The sequence below is a fragment of the Heterocephalus glaber genome, unplaced genomic scaffold (genome assembly GCF_053883595.1).
Source record: "Heterocephalus glaber isolate CG9 unplaced genomic scaffold, H.glaber_assembly_v1.0 deba00001447, whole genome shotgun sequence".
Classification (NCBI taxonomy): domain Eukaryota; kingdom Metazoa; phylum Chordata; class Mammalia; order Rodentia; family Bathyergidae; genus Heterocephalus; species Heterocephalus glaber.
The window spans coordinates 8,603,048-8,624,340 of NW_028258299.1; the positions used below are offsets into that span (position 1 = coordinate 8,603,048).

At 40.8% G+C, this 21,293-nt stretch overlaps 1 protein-coding gene across 1 annotated transcript; it reads left to right on the forward strand.

Moving 5' to 3' along the window:
• The first annotated feature begins 1,246 nt into the window (after positions 1–1,246).
• LOC147827392 (PRAME family member 12-like) lies at positions 1,247–4,708 on the forward strand. The gene is made up of 3 exons (XM_087214490.1): positions 1,247–1,830; positions 2,200–2,723; positions 3,984–4,708. Exons 1-3 carry the CDS (start codon positions 1,403–1,405, stop codon positions 4,706–4,708), a joined length of 1,677 nt encoding a protein of 558 aa, XP_087070616.1. The 5' UTR covers positions 1,247–1,402.
• Positions 4,709–21,293: the final 16,585 nt, after the last annotated feature.

Below are 21,293 nucleotides of genomic sequence, written 5' to 3' on the forward strand. Positions count from 1 at the left end.
TCTCGCCATCTCTCTCTGCTTCCCCAGGCTCCATTTTTCCTTCCTTCCTTCCCTCCTTCCCTCACAACTTCACTCCCACCATCCTTCTCTCCTTCCCTCCATTCCAGCACTGAATTCGAACAGCACCTTGAAGACAAGATTTTGCTAAGTCAGTACATTGACCAGTTTGGGCTTGAAATCAAATTGTAGTATTCTCTGGCCTCAGCCGCTCAGGGTGCTAGGATTACAGAAGTGTGCATGAAAGTATGTATTCACAAATTAATGTTCAGTTAATATTTTCTCAGTGATCTTTCATGGATGTTCATTTGTGATTTTAGCTAGGGCCCTTTTTGCTCATGGGCAAGTTCGATCTTATCTCAAACTGAAATGCCAAAAGGAGTGTTGAAGCTGTCACTCTGAAGAAAAACTATATTCAACCCACAAGACTGCACACACATTAAAAATCTATATAAATTTTGTATTTGAATATTTGGGGGGAGTTTTTTCTTTTGGACGGTGGGTTTTTTGTTGTTTTTGTTGTTGTTTTAAATCAGTTTTCCCTATGTAGTGCGGGCTGGCCGTGACCTTGGACTCGTAAAGCTCATTCAGCTTGTGGAGTACTGGTTCGATGGGCTTTCACCACCAATACCTGGCTCTATTTCTTGCATTGTTTTCTGTGGTCCTGAGCTTGAAACCAGAGCCTTTCTGCTGACCCACCTCCCCAGCTGTATTTCTCCTTTCATTAGAATTCACTTCAGAGAAGTTTTGCTAAGAGACCAATTGTACAGGTTGGGCTTGAAATTAGAATTCCTTTGACTCTGCCTCCCAGAGTGCTGAGGGGAAAACCATGTTCTACCATGCCCATGTCTCTACAGTATTTTTAAGGAGGAGACTTGTTTTGATGTATTTTCTCCCCCACACTCGATCGCAAAGTGGTAGGTTGTCATACATGGAAGAGTTTTAACACCCTACACCAGAGTTAGCATTTTCCATCTCTAAATTCAACGTGCTCTAGAACAATGTTACATGGCTTTTATAGTAATGGCTTATTGCACTTCCTAAAATGAAAATGAAATCCACTTTGCAGAGTCTCCCTAATATCTCCTGGGTGGCCTCACAGGTGAAATGGAGATGGTAAGGTTCTGGGGCCATAAGACTCTTCCTTTGCTATTGTTCGAAGGCCTTGGAGCAGAGACCAGAAACTCCCAAGCAAGAAGGGGCTGAGATGTTACAAAGCACAGAGCCCACTTGCCACAGGGACTGGAATGCCAAGCACTAGTGGTTCCAAGTGGATGGGGTGGTGGTGTCATGGTGCCAACAGTGTCAGAGGTGTGGTTTTTGGCCACCTAAGTCAAAAATTGGGGTAAACTGAGAAGGCTCCATTTATAGCTAGACCGGGGGTCATAACAATGATTTGGTCTTCATGGATCAGAAGGGGGCTCATGAGCTTGGCCTGACTGGATGCCCCTTCCTGGATGTGACCCCACATTCTTCTCCTTGCAGGTTTTTCAGGATGACTACACAGAGCCCACTGACTCTGTATGAGCTGACCAAGAAGAGCCTGCTGAACAGTGAGACTATAGCCAGCACTGCTCTGCATGACCTGCCCTCCATGATCTTCCACGAAATTTTCATGGAGGCCTTCATGGGGGAACACAATGAGGTCCTAAAAGTGATGGTACAGGCCTGGCCTTTCCCCTGCCTCCCTTTGAGGACCCTGATGACTCTGAGGAAACCAAAGACCCCACACCCTCAGTTTGGAGAAATCACACTGCAACAGAGAAACCTACGGACCTTGCAAGCCCTACTGGATGGAATTGACATTCAGCTGTCCCAGAAGGTTCACCACAGGTGAGGGGGATACACGATACTGGAATGAGGGTTCTGGGAGCCCAGGGAAAGGAGAGTTGGTATTCAGGACATGGGAGATGGAAGTATAAGCTTTGATGTTGAGGATTTTTCACCTACACAGTTTGCCTACTGGGACGGGGTTTCCTGAAGAGAAAGCTGCATGTGGGGAACTCAGGAGGAACCTGAACCTGCCTCCTCTCAGAGGGAAGAGGGGTCAAAGCCCACTGCACTGAATGGTTACAAGGGTAGAAACTGGAAGGCAGGAAAAGTAGGGGTTCCCTGAATGTCCAGAGAGTGAAAGAGAAGCACAGGTAGGAAACAGGGTCTTTACCTGAGTTCTGAGACTGCTTCCTGATTCACTCCCGCCAGGTGGAGACTGCAGGTGTTGGATTGGAGGGATGTACACCGGGACTTCTGGACTGTAGGGCCCAGAGCCATGAGGGCTGCCTACTCAGAACATTCCAGCAGTAAGGAAGCAGGCAAGCCTGGGTTGAGGAAGAAGAAGCCGACCTTGAAAATATTTGCACACCTTTGCTTTGAAGCCTGGATTAGGTCTTGTGCCACCTGTGATGAATTACAGCTCTGTCTCTTGAAGTGGGCCAGGAAGAGAAAAGCTTCAGTACACCTGAGCTCTGAGAAGGTGATGATCAAGTCCGATGCTGTCTTTAAAATCCTGAAGCTTCTTCGTGCTGTGCAACTGGACTCTATCCAGGAGCTGGACGTGTTCAGCGACTGGACTCGGGAAAGCATGAAAGCATTTGTTCCTCACCTCAAGAAGATGACGAACCTTCACACATTTCACTTCAGTAGCCTGAGCCCAGAAGTGTTTACTTCAGCCTCAAAAAACAAGTGGCATTCCCGCATCTACGCTTTTCACTTAGGACAGATGCAAGGTCTCCGGGAGCTGCATATAGATGACGTCTTCTTTCTGGAAGGAACTCTGCACAAAATCTTCAGGTGAGTGGGTGGTGAGGTTACTTGCACATTCAAGAGGACAGTGAATCTGAAGTGGGGATCTGTGTGTCAAGCTGGTGGTAGAGTGGGAGATCCTAGGAAGTGAGATGTCTGGACCATGGAAGTGCCATGTCTGGACCATGGCAAGGTCTCCCATGTCCCATGCTAACTCATGTGAAGGCAGGGAATAATCTGGGACTGGCGGTCTGCAACCAGTCCTGTGCTCAGCAAACCAGGAGTGTACGAGGGGACATAAGGAGGGGAGCTGTGATTTCTTCCTTTGGAAGCATGTGTAGGTTAAATTGCCCAGAAGAGGAGCATGAAAGGAGGGACAGCTCTCACACCTGCCCATTGAACAGAGGACTAAGCTTAGTAGCTCTGAAAGGGAGCAAGCCCTTTTCTATATCCGACTTTCAGAAAATCTGCTGGGTGTTGCCTCATGTTTTTGTCATACAATATAATACCTCACACCCAGAAGTTAAAGGAGCAAATTTTCTTTTAGCTCAGTTTACAAAGATTTGGATCCATAGTTACCTGACTTCAAGACCCGGCACAGAAGAAAAAGTCCACAGCAGGGTCCACAGAAAGCAGCCAGCCTGCCTTCCTTCTATCCATTTAGATTCCATCCAGGCTGCAATTCTGTTCCTTGTTGCCATCCACACCCAGCAGAGAGGAAAGAGGGCAGTGTATCCCTCTTCATGAATTCCATCACCTTCAGCCATGCTAAACCAATCATTAGACCAATCCAGATACCACACCCATGATCTGACCAATTTCCCATATCCCCACTGCAGAGGGCACAAGGCTTTGGAGGACATCTAGACAGAAGCCATAACTTGTTCCAGGCAGGGCAATGAGCACATGGGATGGGCAGGAGTCTGGATCTCAGGGTGAGGAGCAAGAGTGCAGGGCTGAGAACAGGGACACAGGCTTTGCTCAGGACACAGGGCCAACTCCAGGCCAAGCGGATAATCTTGCCCGGCTTCCTTCTTTCTGCGTGTGCCCCCCCTGGCCTCCTCTGGACAGAGCTGAGCTTTTTTCTTGGCAATGAGCACAGAGGACTGTAGAGAACTGGGACTGAGCCAATTACACACGTGATGGTGAGTTAACTGAACAGTGCCTTCAACACACAGCATCTGGGTGATGATCATCAGATGGTGAAGGCAAGCTAAGCCCCAATCTGACTCTGCTACCTTCAGGTCATTTCATCATGCACCCCACTCATCATGGCAATTTATACCAAACAACTTTTCTCTCTCTCTCTCTCTACAGGAGCCAGACCCCCTTGGAGGCCCTCTCCTTGAGTTCAAGTCCACTGCAGGAGTCTGACCTAAAGCATCTGACCCACTGTCCAAGCATGAGCCAGCTGAAGTCCCTGAGTCTTAGGAAGTTCTCAATGAAGTCATTCAACCCGGAGACCCTCCAGGCTCTGCTAGACAAACTGGCCAGCACCCTGGAGACCCTGGTCCTAGAGCACTGTGACATCACGGACACCCAATTCCTTGCCATCGTGCCTACCCTGAGCCGCTGCTCCCAGCTCAAGACCTTCAGTTGCTATGGGAACCCCATTTCCCTGGGCATCCTTCAGGTCCTGCTGCATGAGTGCAGCGCACTGAGCCAGTTAACCCAGGGGCTGTATCCTGCCCCACTGGAGAGCTATGAGTCCAAGATTCCTACAAAGTTTGTTCACCCTGAGAAATTTCACCAGGTCTGTGCTAAATTGGCACTGGTACTGATGGACATAAGGCCATCCCTTCTGGTCCAGATCTGTACCTACTCCTGTGATTGGTGCATGTTGTGCCAACTGTATACACTGGAGCCCAGTGGAAACTGGGAAATCACAGAAGAGTATCGCTATCGCAGTAGGGTTAGATGTGACAGTTGTGAGAATCCCCTGCGTGGTAACCGTATATTTCTTCTGTAGAGGTCCCCTCAAAGCCTTCTGTGCTCACAGGTAGTCCTTTCAGAAGTGACTGGATCATGGGTGCATGATCCTCATCAGCGGACTTCTCTACTGAGTCTACAGCTCAGTGTGATGCAGGGAAATGAGGTGAGGTCAGAGGAGGTGGGTCACTGGATGTGTGGCCTAGAAGGCTCCATCTCTCACCCTCCTGTGTATATCTCCCTCTGCCTTGCCAACCTATGAACTGAACTATAAGAGCAAGTAAACCTTTCCTCTTTAAAATTGTGAGGGTTGTCTAGAGTGTATCATTGATGATGGAATAGTGAATTCACACGCATGTGTCTGAAGTTATTGTTGCATGGATTGTCAAGGAATGAGCATAAAGGGACTCTTGGCAAGTAAGGTAGAACACGTCCAGTGGCTGGACACTTTGGTGGCTGAGGGTCCCCTTAAGTTTGAGGGCCAGCCTGAGCTACATTGTGAGACTATCTCCCAAAAAGATTAAATACAGAAATAAATAAATCCTCAATATAAAATCTTTTATGGTGACTCAGTGACTTGCTTTTCCATGATATTTATGCCTTCATTATTTTTGGTTTCTTTCTACTTGTATGTTTCCCATGCATAATGATATTTATCTTGGAGAAGGAAGCATTCTTTTCATCACTGTTTGTTTTGTTCAGTATAGGGGACTGAACTCCAGATCTTCACACTTAGCTATCACACTTACATTATTTCAATGTTTCCTTCATCATGTGGCGATGGTACATGTACAGGTGACATCCTGACTGTTTTTATGTTCTCTTACCTCCCCTTCCATATCTTGGTCCTCTTCCATGGCAAGTTTAGTTTTGGAGACAGGCTTTCACTACATAGCCTAGCGGAACTATTAGGCTCAAACCTGTGTTCCTATCTCAGCTTCAAAGAGTGCTGAGATTACAGGCATGCGCTCTCACACCCAGCTTACTTTCTCACTTTGACCTCAGCAATTTCCTGTGGTTGAAGAAAAATAAAGTATCGGTTTGTTTCTTGTCCTGGGGATAGGTTGCAGCCTCAGGAAGCACCAAAATAACATGGTGCTCTTCAGATGCTTCCTTCCCGCTTTTCAGTTCTTGGAATGGAACTGGAGCCTCACCCATGCTAGGCCAGTTGCCAGCCATTGAGCTACACTCCCAGCCCCCCTTTCATCTTCTTTCCTTCTCTCGGGTCATCTGTTGTATCCCTGCTTATTATTCTGGATGTTTCCAGAATGGTCAAGTCTAGCTTGGCTTCATTCACTTGGGGTTGCACCTGTGATGCCCACTATCTCTCATGGCTCCACCATAATCCATCATCTGGACAGCAAAGTTGAGATATCCTTTCATCTACGAAGGACAGCTGGTCAATTCCAAACACTCGTAGAGATGAAGAGAGTAACTAAGGATATCAAGGGGGAGGTCTGCTCACTTGGATAAACACTTAAGAGTTCCATTACTCAGTCATGTGTTAGGGATACCCGTCAACATTTTTTCCATGACATTTTCACCTGTTAGAATTTTCAAGGGGCATAATCAAGTTCCCGCCACCCTGGCCTCCACACCTGAGCATGACACGTGGCAAGTGGCAATAACCACCGAATGAGTACATGTGGCTTGCAAATTCCCTATGTCCGGTCATAGTTATGGAGAGGAAAGTATATGTAAGGGAACAAGAGTAGGCTAAAAATGAGAATAAGGTGGCTGTCATCACAACGTTTGTGATGATGTGGACACTGAATGGGCGTCATGAAGTGCAGCATTTCCAACAGAAGAAAAACTTTTAAAGCTATTTTTACATTCTCCCCCAAGCCATGGAGAATGATATTCTGACTGTAAACAGTCCTGTAATGTAGTCTGAGCCAAAATCTCCCCTGCACCGCAGGGCCCTCTCCAGACATCCCAGCTTAAACTGCTTCCAGATCACTCTGACATCCCACGTATTTATGCATCTTGAGGTCTCTGGTTGCTTCTTCCCTTCTAGAAATGGTATCTTGGATTACCAATCCCTTTACTTCTTTTCCACTTAAGAATAGGTCTTACAATTTTGTTTTGTCTGGGCATAGTGGGGCACACCTGCTGTCTAAGCCCATAGGAGGTAGAAGCAGGGGGATTGCCTTGAGTTCAAAGCCAGCCTGAACTACATAGCAAGATGCTGCCTCAAAAAACAAAACAAAGCCAAACTCAAAGAAAACAAAATATGATTTGTTCTAATATTTGATCAAAATAGTGACAAATTCCTATAATCCCAGCACTCTGAGGGACTGAGGCAATTCTTTCTCAAAATAAAAATTACAAAGCCAGGTGCAGTTTCACAGGCTTGAACACCTGTAAATTCTGAACAACTCAATATCAATCAGGGAAATTGAAAACGTAATTACACAATTACCTATAAGAAAAGTGAAGACCTTGATGGCTTCACTGCTGAATTCTACAAGACATTTAGAGAACTATTCCCACTACTTTTTCATCTATTCAATGTAATTGAAAGGCAAACAATACCCCCAAAGTCATTGCTGGAAGCAAGCATCATCTTGATCGCAAAAATAGAGAAAGACCAACCCAAAAAGAGAACTATAGCCCATTCTTACTATTGAATATAGATGCAAGAATTATTCATAAGATACCGGCCAATAGAATGCAGAAAATTGTGAAGAGGATCATACACGTTTACCAAGTGGGATTCATTGACTGATGAAAGGATGGGTCAACATACAAAAATCGATCACTGCAATACACGATATTAATAGAGCCAAATACAAAAACCATATGATCATCACAGTCGATGCAGAAAAAGCATTGGACAAAAATCCAACACCCATTCATTAATAAAAAACCTATGAAAAATTGGAATAGATGGTCTCTACCCCCACCTGATAAAAGCCATCTATGAAAAACCAACAGCCAATATCATACCAAATGTTCAAAACCTGAAATCCTTCACACTAAAATCAGGAAAAAGACAAGGATATCCACTATCACCACTCCTGTTCAATCTAGTTATGGAAACATTAGCCACAGCAATTAGATAAGACAAAGAAATAAAAGGAATAAAGATAAGAAATAAAGACATCAAATTGTCATTATTTACAGATGACATCATCCTCTCTATGGAAGACCCCAAGAACTTCACCAAAAGTCTTCTAGACTTAATAACCAAATTTAGTGCACTAGCTGGTTACAAGGTCAACACACAAAACTGAATACCTTTCTTGAACATGAACAACAGACTGACGGAAATAGGAACTGGAGAAAAACTTCCATCCCTATAGCATCCAAATAAATGAAAGACCTAGGAATCAACCTAATGAAAGAAATCAAAGACCTCTACTGTGAAAACTATAGCACTCTGAAAAATGAGATCAGAGAGGATATCAGAAAATGGAAAGACATAATCAATATAGTGAAAGAGGGCAGACTTCCAATACTGCTATATAGGTTCAATGCAATCCCAATTGAAATTCCAGCAGCATACTTCACAGATCTGGAGAAAACAATCCCTAAATGTATTTGGAACAAGAAGAGACCTAGAATAGCAAAAGCAATTCTAGGCACTAAAGACAAGGTAGGGGGTATCACAATCACCACCTTGAAACTATGGTACAAAGCTACTGTGATGAAAATAGCATGGTACTGGAAAAGAAACAGACTGGAGGATCAATGTAACAGATTAGAAGATGGAGAAGCAACTGCAGACACACTCAGCCACTGCATCTTTGACAAAGGCACCAAACACCCTCACTGGAGGAAAGATAGCCTCTTTAATAAATGGTGACAGAAAAATTGGATTTCAACCTGTGTAAGCTTTAAACTAGACTTACATCAAGCACCAAGCACCAAACTAAAATTGAAATGAATTAAAGTGGTACATATGAAAACAGAAATGTCACATTGTCTGGAGGAGATGTTAGGTTGAACTCTTGAAGACATGGGTGTAGGAAAAGATTTCATGAACAATACCTCACGTGAACATGAACTAGACCAAAGAAACAACAAGTGGGATCTCTTCTTATTAACAAGCTTCTGTACAGCAAGAGGAACCAGCAACAGCATGAGGAGAAAACCAATAATGTGAGAAAATAATTTTATCAGCTCTTCCTCAGATAAACATCTACTGTCTAGAATCTATAAAGAATATAGGATTCATCAGAGTCAATGAAAAAGGAAGCATGCACAAACAACACAAAAAGCTATTCACAGAAGTAATGACAGAAAACTTCCCAAACAGGGAAAAAGTATTTGACATACCAATAAGTGAGGCATGTAATATCCAAATAGCCATGATCAAAAAAATTGTCCTCAAGGGATATAATGGTGAAGATGCCAGAAATTCAACACAAGGACCGGATATTAAAAAGGTATTAGAGAACCGGGAGACAGAGAGGATCCCCCCGCATGCCCCTGGGCATGCCAGCTCCACTGCATGGTCACCTGCAACAACAGGCTCCCCCATATCTGGGATCTTGGCTTTGTAGATCCCTGGTTCCACACTACAGAGGCACAGGGAGACAAAAAGCCATTGTCCTGAGCTGCAGATGTGAACAACAGAGAGAGGAGCTCCCTCAGGCTGGCTGATGAAAACTGAAGCCCACTGGAAAAGTGAAGAGAATCTCTGCAATAAGCGTACACAAGACCACCGTACTTGGTAAGTTGGAGAGATCATCACCTCCCATGTGAACCTGGATTATCTTTTGGGGAAAGGCAGGTGCAATCTGCAATAGAATATTGCAGAGTTCAATCCTGCAGGAGGACAGGGAGATCTACTTGGGACTTGCAGCCAGGACGCTGCCTGAATCTCATGAGTCTGTGACTGGATTGGTGAGGCTCATTGACTTATAACTGCACACTGCTGCCCGTGGTGGTTATTGTGACAGCAGAGACATACCATGAAGGAGACCCTTCATTTTCAGCGTTCATTTGTTCTTTTAAAAATTACCACTATTTTTTTTTACATATTTTAATTTTTTTCTTCTTCTACTCTTTTAAAAGTTTTCTTTTGCTCCTTTTCCTTGTTCTCTTGTCTTTCTCTCTTTCTTTCTCCCTCACTCCCTTGCTGTCCCACATTGCTCTTCATCATCCTTTTTGTTCCTGTTCTGGCCCTAATTTGTATTTCTTCTTTAGTTTTCATTTCTTCCCTTTCCTTCTCTCACCTGTGCCCTCTGGCCTCACTGCTAACCTTCCCCTATCCCTCACCTCCTTTTTCCTCCCTCCCAACTCCTTCGAACACCCCATCCCAAAGGGTAAAGTTGCTATATTGAAGAGTTTATTCACTATAAACATATCTTGGATTGGTCCTTGACCTCAATTTAATTGACACAGTTAAAGGTGATAGGTTAATAAGCACCACAAACTTACATTTTCTAATAGGTATTTGATGCTATGGTGTTGTTGATTGTATCACTTGGGCTAAGGTGTTTTGATTGATCTAGTCAGTTATCCTTCCTGGTATAATGAAACTGAGACAGCCTCAGAGGCATTAGAGACTCAAAACCTAAAGACCAGCTATACCTGGAAGACACTTCTGAGAAGCAATCATTCCATAAGTGTTCTAAACACATCAACAAAGATACTTACAATAAGCAACTTCAAAGTATCAACCCAGGAACTAAGCCAAGGACAGTACCAAAAACAAAACTGAGAAGACATTTAAGCAAGTGACAAACTCAGACTTCCACCTCACAAAGGGAAATTCTGAGGGAAACGAGGTGGAAAAATCTGATAATCAAACACCTGGACACCCTGAACTGATAGTACAGGGAGTAATAAAACAGATGAATGAGGCTCTAGAAAAATACAAAACAGAAATAATCTCCCAGACAGCTACAGAGATGGTGAGCAGAGTGAAAGACATGATTAGAGGCTCTAGAATGGAAACAGATTAAAAACAATAGATGAGCTCAGAAACATGCTGGAAGTCATGAATGCCCAGCATAAGATAGAAATGGAAACCATGATTGCTCAAAATAAGAAAAAAACGGAATCTATGAAAGAGATTCAAAAAAATATTCAAGAGAGTAAAAACTCCATCAAAAGCATGCATAGCAGATTAAGGGAATCTGAAGATAGACTATCAGAGATAGAAGACAGGATTGTGGTGAAGGACCATGCAAACTGAGATTTCTTGAAAACAGTAAGGGACCATGAGAAATCAATCCAGCAGCTGCTAGATGATGCAAAGAAGAATAACATAAGACTGATAGCAGTCCATGAAAAAACAGAAGATAGTACAATTGACATGAAGAAAACTGTTCACAGAAGTAATAGTGAAAAATTTCCCAGACAGAGATGGAGAATTGGACATACAGATAAGTGAGGCATATAGAACTGCAACTAGCCATGATCAAAAAAACATCTACACATAGACACATAATAGTCAAGATCCCAAAAACCCAACAGAAGAACAAAATGCTACAGGCAGTTAGAGAAAAGAAACAAATCACCTACAAATAAAGCCCATCAATATAATGGCAGATTTCTCAACACAAACCCTCAAATCAAGGAGAGCCTAGAGTGAAGTATTTCAAGCCCTAAAAAAAAGAATTCCAACCTAGAATGCTGTATCCCGAAAAACTATTTTTCAAATTGAATGGGGACACTAGATACTTCCTCGACAAAGAACACCTGAGAAATTTCATGAACACCAAACCAGCACTCCAAACAATTCTAAGCAATATCCTAGAAAAAGACAATGAAGGTCACAACTCCATGCGGCCTAACAGAAGGAAGCCACCAGGCAAGAAAAAAAAGAAAAGAGAAAGGGGAAAAATAAGAAATAAAAGAGACAATAATAGTGAAACGTCATGACAAGTATGAGTCAATATCTATCAATTATAACTATCAATGTTAATGGTCTCATTTCATCAATCAAAAGAAACTGACTGACAGAATGTATTGAAAAGCAAAATCCAGCAACATGCTGTATACGGGAAACACACCTAACTCAAAAAAAATTCATACACTGAAAGTAAAAGATGGAAAACAGTTCTCCACACCACAGGAACACAGAAAAAAGCAGGGGTAGAAATTTTATTTCAGACACAGTCAATTTCAAACCCAAACTACTTAAGAGAGACAAAGATGGTCACTACATCCTTGCGAGGGGAACAATCCGAGAGGAAGAGATGACAATCACAAATATATATGCACCAAATATGAATTCCCCCAACTATACAAAACAAATATAAATGGACATGAAAAACCAAATAAGCACTAATACAATTGTAGTAGGGGACTTCAATACCCCATTATCAGAAATAGACAGACGATCTAGACAAAAAATTGACAGTGAAATTCTAGAACTGAACCAAGCTATAGAAGAAAGGGACTTAATAGATGTTTACAGAGTGTTCCACCCCACAAAATCAGAATGTACATTATTTTCAGCTGCACTTGGGTCATTCTCCAAAATAGACAACATGCTAGCTCATAGGACATGTCTAAGTAAATGTAGAAGAATTGAAGTTACCCCCTGTATATTATCAGACCATAGTGCAATAAAATTGGAGGTCAATGACATAAGAAGCTGCAAAACTCCTACAAACACATGGAAATAAAATAACACCCTCCTGAACAACCAATGGGTCACAGAGGAAATTTAACAAGAAATTAGACAGTTTCAGTAAGTAAATGATAATGCCAGTACAACATACAGGAATCTATGGGACACAATGAAAGCATTTCTATGTGGAAAATTCATAGCAGTCAAGGCCCATATTAGGAAAACAGAGAGAACTCAAATAAATAGCCTAATTGAGAATCTCAAGCTCCTAGTAAAAGAAAAGTATAACAAACCCAAAGATCATAGAAGAGAGGAAGTATAAAGACCAGAGGAGAAATCAATGCAATGGAGACGGAAAGAATGATAGAAAAAATCAATGATTCAAAGAGGGTTTTGTTGAAAGAATAAATAAGATGGTTAAGCCCTTAGCCAAGTTTATCAAAAAAAGAAAAGGCTCAAGTGCATGCAATTGGGAATGGAAAAGTGGAAGTCACGACAGACCCAGCAGAAATCCAGAGTATCATCAATACCTACTTTGAAACCTGAATTCTAATAAAATGGAAAACACAGAAGAAATGGACAGATTCCTAGATACATACGCATTTCCAAAGTTAAATGAAGAAGATATAGAAATTCTAAACACCCTATTTACAATGAGTTAAACTGAAAATGTAATAAAATATTGACCACCAAAAATATCTCAGGTCCTGATGGCTTCACTGCTGAATTCTACAAGACATTTAAAGAAGAGCTATCACCACTACTCTTTAAACACATCAAGGAAATTGAAAGGGAGGCAAGGCTTCCAAATTCATTCCTGGAAGCAAGTATTACTTTGATTCCAAAACCAGGGAGAGACACAACCCAAAAAGAGAACTACAGACCAATCTCCCTAAGGACCATAGATGCAAAAATCCTCAACAACATACTGGCCAGCAGAACACAAAGGGTCATCAAGAAGATCATACACCCTGGCCAAGGTGGATTTATCCCAGGGATGCAAGGATGGGTCAACATTCATAAATCAATAAATATAATACACTATAGTAACAGAACCAAGGACAAAATCTTATGATCATCTTAAGAGACTCAAAAAAGGCATTGGACAAAATCCAACACCCATTCATGATAAAAAACCCTATATAAAATTGGAATAGAAGGTTTTGATCTCAATCTGATTGAGGCTATCTATGAAAAACCAAAAGCCAACATCATACAAAATGGTCAAAAAATGAAAACTTTCACGCTATAATCAGGAACAGAACGAGGATGCCCACTATCACCACTCCTGTGAAATATTGTTCTGAAAACATTAGCCACAGCAATTAGAAAAGAGAAAGAAATAAAAGAAATAAAGTTAGGAAAGAAAGACCTTAAATTCTCATTATTTAATGATGATATGATACTGTACCTAGAAGAGCCAAAACACTCTGCCAAAAGACTTCTAGCCTTAAGTGACAGATTAAGTGGAGCAGCTGGATATAAGGTCAACACTCAAAACACAATAGCCTTTTTATAAACAAATAATAGAGTCACTGAGAGAGAAATTAGGGAAACAATTCCTTTTACAATAGTATCCAAAATAATGAAATATGGAGGAATCAATTTACCAAAGGAAGCAAAAGACCTTTACACTGAAAACTACAGCTCTCTGAAAAGGGAGATGGAGGAGGATATAAGAAAATGGAAAGACATCCCTTACTCCTGGTAGGAAGAACAAATATTGTGACAATGGCCATGCTTCCAAAAGTACTATATCAATTTAATTCAATGTCAATTGAAATTCCAAAAATATATTTCACAGAGTGAGAGAAAACAATCCAAAAATGCATCTGGAACCAGATAAGACCTAGAATAGCAAAAGCAATTCTAGGCAACAGAGATATGGCTGGGGGTATTACAACCCCCGACTTGAAACTATAGTACAAATCTACTGTGATAAAAACAGCATGGTACTGGCAAAGAAACAGACCTGAGGATCAGGGAAATAAATTAGAAGATGCAGAAACAACTCCAGACATACTCAGCCACCTCATGTTTGACAAAGGAGCAAACCATCCTCATTGGAAAAAAAGATAGCCTATTTAACGAATGGTGTTGGAAAGACTGGATTTCAACCTACCAAAGATTAAAACTAGATGCACCAAACTAAGGTTGAAGTGAATTAAAGACCCAAATATTAATACAGAAATACTAAATTTGGTGGAAGATATGTTAGGTAGAACTGTTGAAGACATTGGCATATGAAAACACTTTATGAACAAAACCTCTGTAGCACAGGATCCAGCACAATGAATCAAGAAGTGGGATCTCATCTTCTTAAATTGCTTCTGCACTGCAAGACAAACCACCAACTGAGCTAAGAGAAAAGCTATAATGTGGGAAAAAAATTTTCAGCAGCTGTACCTTAGACAAATGACTACAATCTACAATATCTAAAGAACTGAATAAATCAGAACCCCAAATTCAAACACTCAATTTATAATTGGGCATCTGAAATGAACAGACATTTCTCAGAGAAAGAAGTGAAAGCACCAAATAAATATATGAAATCATGTTCAACATCACTGGTCATTTGAGAGATGGTGATGAAAAGAAGTGTGAGATTCCACCTCACCCCAGAAAGAATGGCTGCTATCAACAAATCAACCAATAGCAAATGCTGGGCGGGGTGTGGGGAGAAAGGAATCCTTCTCTACTGGTGGGAGCGCAGACTGGTGCAACCACTGTGGAAATCAGTATGGAGATACCTCAAAATACTAGGCTTACAGGTCCCATTTGACCCAGCTATTCCCCTGCTGGATATCTTCCCAAAGAGTTAAAAGAATCATACCATAGTGATATATGTGCACTCATGTTTATAGCGGCACAGTTTGTAATAGCTAACGCTTGGAAACAGCCCAAGTGCCCCTCAACTGGAGACTGGATAAAGAAGATGTGGTTTTTTAAATAAAATGGAGTACTAATCAGCCAAAAACGATAAGATACTGGAGACATTTGTAGCTAAATAATGCATAGTGAGCCATCCGCTTAAGTGAATTAAATAGGACACACATGTTGTAAATACCGAATATTTTATCTAGTGTGAGAAACTGAAAGTGTAATTAAGGATTAAAATGATTAAAATGAATCATTGATAATTTGAAATAAAAAGAAAAGTTTCAAAGAGTAGGGGTGGCAGGCGGAGAAAGGGAGAGATCAGAGTTACAGGCTGGAATATGGAAAGAATCCATATGTAGATTGTATGTAAAACTATAGGGAGAGATGTAGATAGAGACTAGGCAGGAGCTCAACAGTGGGTTGGGAAGGAAGAGTCACTGAGATCAAAGGAGTGAAGGGTGTGTTTCCAGAAGAAGCACATACAACTATGTACAGTAGACAGTACATGATAGTGTGATAAATGAGTGCTACTGCTTTAGGTACTTATCCTAACATGTTGTGCTTTCCATCCTTTAGAGCATAATCCTACTTATATAAAAGAGTTTACTATAAAACAGTGTGCTGCAATGCCAGTGGTAGCCTCATGTATCTCATGATGAACTGCGTACATGGATAACATCAAGGGGCCATCACAGATGATTGACGTTTACCTTCTCAGTTTGCACTTAGAAGTTGGCATGCTGTGTGGTACTTTGTGATACACATGGATGAAATTGCCTAATAACATATTTCTCTAATTATATTTCCATCACGTGTCACTTGACTATATTGAAAGTTAAATTTTAAAAATTTGGCCTATGTAGAGTCTACTACCTAATTTAATTTTTTTCCAGACCACTAATATTTGTTCAATATTAGTTTTGAAAATCTTCCTAAAACAAGTCACATTCTTTGATGTCTTGTTAGGGATGGAGATTTTTTTTTTATTATATGGAAAAATGTTTAAGTACTTTTTAGTTTTGCTTTGGTTGAGTTCTAATATATTTTAATACTATTATAGTATTTCCCTTGCATTGCTTTTCTTTGAATAATTTTAATTTTCATATATGTGTGTTTAGTGAATGATAATAAAGTTATAAAGGAAAGGTATTAGAAAGCATGTCCTCAATGTGCACCCACTTAGGGGCTAAAGGAGTAGTTTAAGTGGGAGGTGTAGGGAAAAGGACAAATATGAGAAAAAGAAAACTGTGGAAGCAAAGGCTTTGTAAATAGGGAAGAGAGGAGGAGGTAGAGGGTGGGCAGGGGAATGGGGAAAAAATAAGAACCAAGATACATCATTTAAAGTTACAAGATCCCAATAATGAATGTAAATGTACTGTATACCTAAAGTGTACCAATAAACTTAATGAAAAAAAAAGACCTGCCAAAAATAAAAAAAAAAGATTTGAACAGAAGAGCTGTACCAGGATGATAGAGTGTTCCACTGGCAGTGATGAAAATGAAGAAGAAATGAAAGAAGGAAGGGGAAAAACCAGGAAGGCAGGAGGAAGAGAGGGAGTGAGGGAGGGAAGGAGCAAAGAACAGAAACAAGACAAGAAGGATTCAAAGAAAAAATGTAGGAAAGAAGGGATGAAGAAAAGTATATACAGTCAGTCCCCAATTTATGAATGAATGAATTCCATTCCAGGAAAAAGACCATAAGCCTGATTTGTCTCTGTCTAACAAAGTGAATCTCAAACACTTTTGCCACAAATATACAATGTACAGCATAAAAAAACCCAGATATAAGGATGTTCATATCTGTGAAAGATGGCAGCCCGAATGTGCCTAAGTCAGGCACTTACTTAACTGCAACCAATCAACAAATTCTTTCCCCCACAGCTCCTCCTCAGAACACTGCCCCGGGAGCAGTCTGGGGTCCTCAGCTCATAAACTGCTGATTCTTCCCCAAATGAATTTTCCTTTTTCATTATGTGTGTGCAACTAGGGATCAAACAGAAGGAACGGCCACCACTAGCTGTGTCCCACCCCAATTAGTTTTGTGTCTTTTTTGTTGTTTGTTCCAGGACTAGAGCCTGACTCCAGAAGCCTTGTGTGGACCTACAGCCCCAGGCCCCCAACACTATTTTTTTATTTTGAGACAAAGTCTTGCAAAGTGAATAAGTCACCCAGGTTGGGGTAGAAATCTAGGGACCTCAGCCTCCTAGAGTTCTGGGATTAGAGGTGCAGGCCACCAGACCTAGCTAAAGAAATTCTTCTTAAAAGCAAAACAAATGTCAGGAAGTGGTAGGCACACCCTTGTATTCCCAGCACTTGGGGGGCTCAGGCCAGGAGGATTGCTGTGAGTTTGTAGTGAGCCTGGAGTACATAGTGATTTTCTGTCTGAAATAACCAAAGGAAATTTTAAAAAAGAAAAAAAAGACAGTGACCCAAATGAAAGATCCACATTTATTTATTTTCCAATTTTTAAATCCAGTGAAACCCTATGCAAATAGTATAAATATACCTATAGCCCCAGAAGTTTAGACTTCCACATCAAGAAATTCTAAAGAGAAAACAAATGAACAAAGAAGTGTCACCAGGCATGGTGGGCCACACCTGTAATCCAAGAGCTCAGGAGGCTGAGGCAGGTGGATCACAGCAAGTTTGAGCACAGCCTCAGCTTCATAGTGAGTTCAAGGCCGACATAGAATAACTAGTGAGCCACTGTGACCAAAAGCCAAAATAAATCAATGAACATGTGAATAAATTAATTAATTAATAAAGTGATGAAGAATCCATATTTGTGAGTTCCATGCTCCTCCCCTGGTAAGGTGGGACCAGGGGATGAGCAGCACAACACTGCCTGGCCTCCAACAACTTCCTGTGCCTCTCAGACACTAAAGTGTGGAGTCTCATGCACCAGGCCTTTGGCATGACATCAAATTTGTGCTCATTTTTCCATGTTTAAAAGCACTTTTTCAAGTTTGAAAGTTACGTGTGCATTCATGCCTCAGTTTTCTAATTAATGATATTTTCCCAATAACTCAAGTGAGGGTATAGCTCAGTATAGAGGGCTGGACTGGCATTGGGGAGGGGCTGTGGTTTCCACTCCCAGCACCACAAAACAAACTGGTTTTCACCTAGAGTAGCACAAGACAGTGGAGCTTACATGCTGCCTCTGTGTACATAGATATATAGAGAGGCACAGATGTCTTTGTGCTGTTTTCATTCTTTGGTACTGGTGAGTGAACACAGTTTTTGCACTGAATGAGTTTTGCACTATGATTTGGTTATTTTTTATTTTTAAGAGAGGGTCTTGTTTCCCCACTATATTGCCCAGGCTTGACTTGATCTTGAGAGCTTCAGCCAGCTAGAGCACTTGAATTACAGGTATAGGCCGCAATACCCTGCTCCATTTGTTTTTTTTCAGGTGCAGCCTTTCTTTACATCATAGATGCACCCAAGGTACTTCATCCAAGTGATCATCCTGCCTCAGCTTCCAAAGAATGTGGAATTGCAGCTTGGAATTGCACAGCACCCTGATACTATAAAGTGGCACAGCATCAAACTTTGGGTGGAGACTAAGATTGCTTTAGAGGAATCATTCTTGAACACATTAATTCCCTTCCCATTTCACACTGTCACCTATGACTGCTTAGTAATGTTAATAAAACTGAACCTGTGTTTGTGAAGTGAATCAGTGACTGGTTCCTTGACTTTCACTTTCTCCTTTCAGGAGTACTTGATGTGGGCTCTCACTTTTTAGTGCAGGCTGCACTTGAGCTCACAATGTGCCCAGGCTGTCTTCAAGTTCACGCCCATCCTCCTGCCTCAGCCTCTCAAGTGCTGGGATTACAGGGGTGTGTCACCACACCCAGCCTCAGGCTCTCCTAAATTCTTCTCTGGCTCTGACTAGAGATTTGGGAAAACCAATCAATGCTGACCTGGGTTTAACTGGGTGGAGAGGAAGAAACCCTTAGGGATAAGAGGGTGATGGGAAGGGAGGAGCTGGGCAGGTAATGTGTTGCTCATTCCGGTGATAAAAACAGGAGAGGAGCTGAGGAGATGCTCAGTCCTGGAGCTTCCAGTCAGCACTGGGTCCTGCCAGGATCCACAGCTCTGTCACCCTTATCTGCAACAGGTGAGTCACTGCCCTCCAGAAGGGTGTCCTTTTTGACAACCCTGCCAGTGTCCTGTGAGGACAGAGGTACTCAACCACCTGGACTCTCTGAACTGGCAACAATAGAGGATCTGGAAAAAAAGATATCAGAAATAATTACTCAGATAACAGCAAAGATTTTGCTCATGGTCCAAGACATGATTAATAAATCTAGAGAGGACACAGATAAAAAAAATAGAGGATCTGAGGAACATGATGGAATCTCCACATGGGAAACAAATGGAATGCATAAAACAGATGGAAACAGATTTCCAAGAGATTAAAACTCCATCAAAATTCTGCACAGCAGAATGAACAAATGTGAGGATAGAATTTCAGATATAGAAGATAAGATTGCAATTTGTAACCAGGAAAAGAAAAATTGGTTTAAAATTGTAAGGAAACCTGAGAAATCAATCCAGCAGCTGCTAGATGATGCAAAGAAGAATAACATAAGACTGATTGGAGTCAATGAAGAAAGAGGAGAGAGTGCAGATGACATAAAAAAATCTGTTCACACAAGTGATGGCAGAAAACTTCCCAAGCAGGGGAAAGGAACTTGACATACAGATAAGTGAGGCATATAGGACTTCAGCTAGCCTTGATCAAAATAAATCTACACATAGGCATATAATAGTTAGGATTCCAGAAATCCAACAGAAGAACAAAATTCTACAAGCAGTGAGAGAAAAGAAACAAATCACATACAAAAGAAAGCCCATCAGAATCACAGCAGACTTCTCAATGCAAACCCTCAAGGCAAGAAGAGCTTGGAGTGATGTATTTCAAGCCCTAAAGGAAAACAGCATCCAACCCAGATTGATGTACCCTGCAAAACTGTCTTTCAAAATTGATGGAGAAATAAGATACTTTCATGATAAAGAGCACCTCAGGAACTTCATGAATATCAAACCGGCACTCCAAAAACTTTTAGACAATACCCTAGGAAAAGACAATGAGGATCACAACCCCAGGAAACCCAGCAGAATGAAACCATTGGGCATGACAAATTAAACGTAAAGTGGGAGAATACAACAAAAAGAAAAATTCATGACGGCTTTTAAAACTTTTAATTTCATCTCCCTAATGAGTGTATAATTCAATTTTGTTATTTTACTGATTAGTATTTTTCTGATTCTAGAGTTACACACCATTCTTTGTGCTATACTGTCTATTTATCATCTTCTTATGTCTACTTTTTAATTGGGTTGGCAATTAATGAGCTCTAAGAATTCTTTATATATTCTGGTCATAGGTTCTATGCATTGTAAATATGGTCTGTTTAAGGACTACTTTTCATTTTAACGATGTCATTTAAAGTTCTACATTTTTGATTGTATCTCATTTATCAATGTTTTTCTTTTCTACATCATGTTTTTTGTATCCTAGGAAGTTCTTGCCTACCCTAAATTCATAAACATTTTCCCTTACAATTTCTTCTTAAAGTTTTATACTTCTAGGCTTTCTTATTTAGGTTCATAGATCCCTTCAAGTTATTTTCATGTATGGAGAAAAAGGGTTGAGGTTAATTTTTAATATATGGATACCAGGTGTTCTAGTGCCTTTTGCTGAAAACACTATCTCTTTCTTGGCTCTTGAGTTGAGTTTATATTCTATAAAATGCTAATGTGAAATAATCTTTCAAAACTCAGTGGACCATATATGTGTGGTTCTATTTCTAGATTCTCAGTTTTAGTCAAATGATCTGTATGTCTTTCCTTACACCAACACTGCTTTGATTACCGTAGCTTTAGAAGAAGTCTTAAATTTAGGTAGTAAATGTCTTCCAACACTATTTTTATTTTTTTTTAACTTTTCTAGGTCCTTTGTACTCCTACATAACTTTTAAATTTCAATATCCAATTCTTCATTTATAGCAAGTATACACAGACCTGAATTTTTATATATACCTTGTGTTTTCTAATCCTGCTAAATTCAAATACAAGTTCTAAGGGTTCCTAGAGATTTCTTAGTATTTTCTCTGTAGATGATCATTTCATCTACATATAAAGATTTTGCTTCTGCCTTACCAATCCTATCTTAATTGTGTCATTTTATTGTCAGACTATTTTG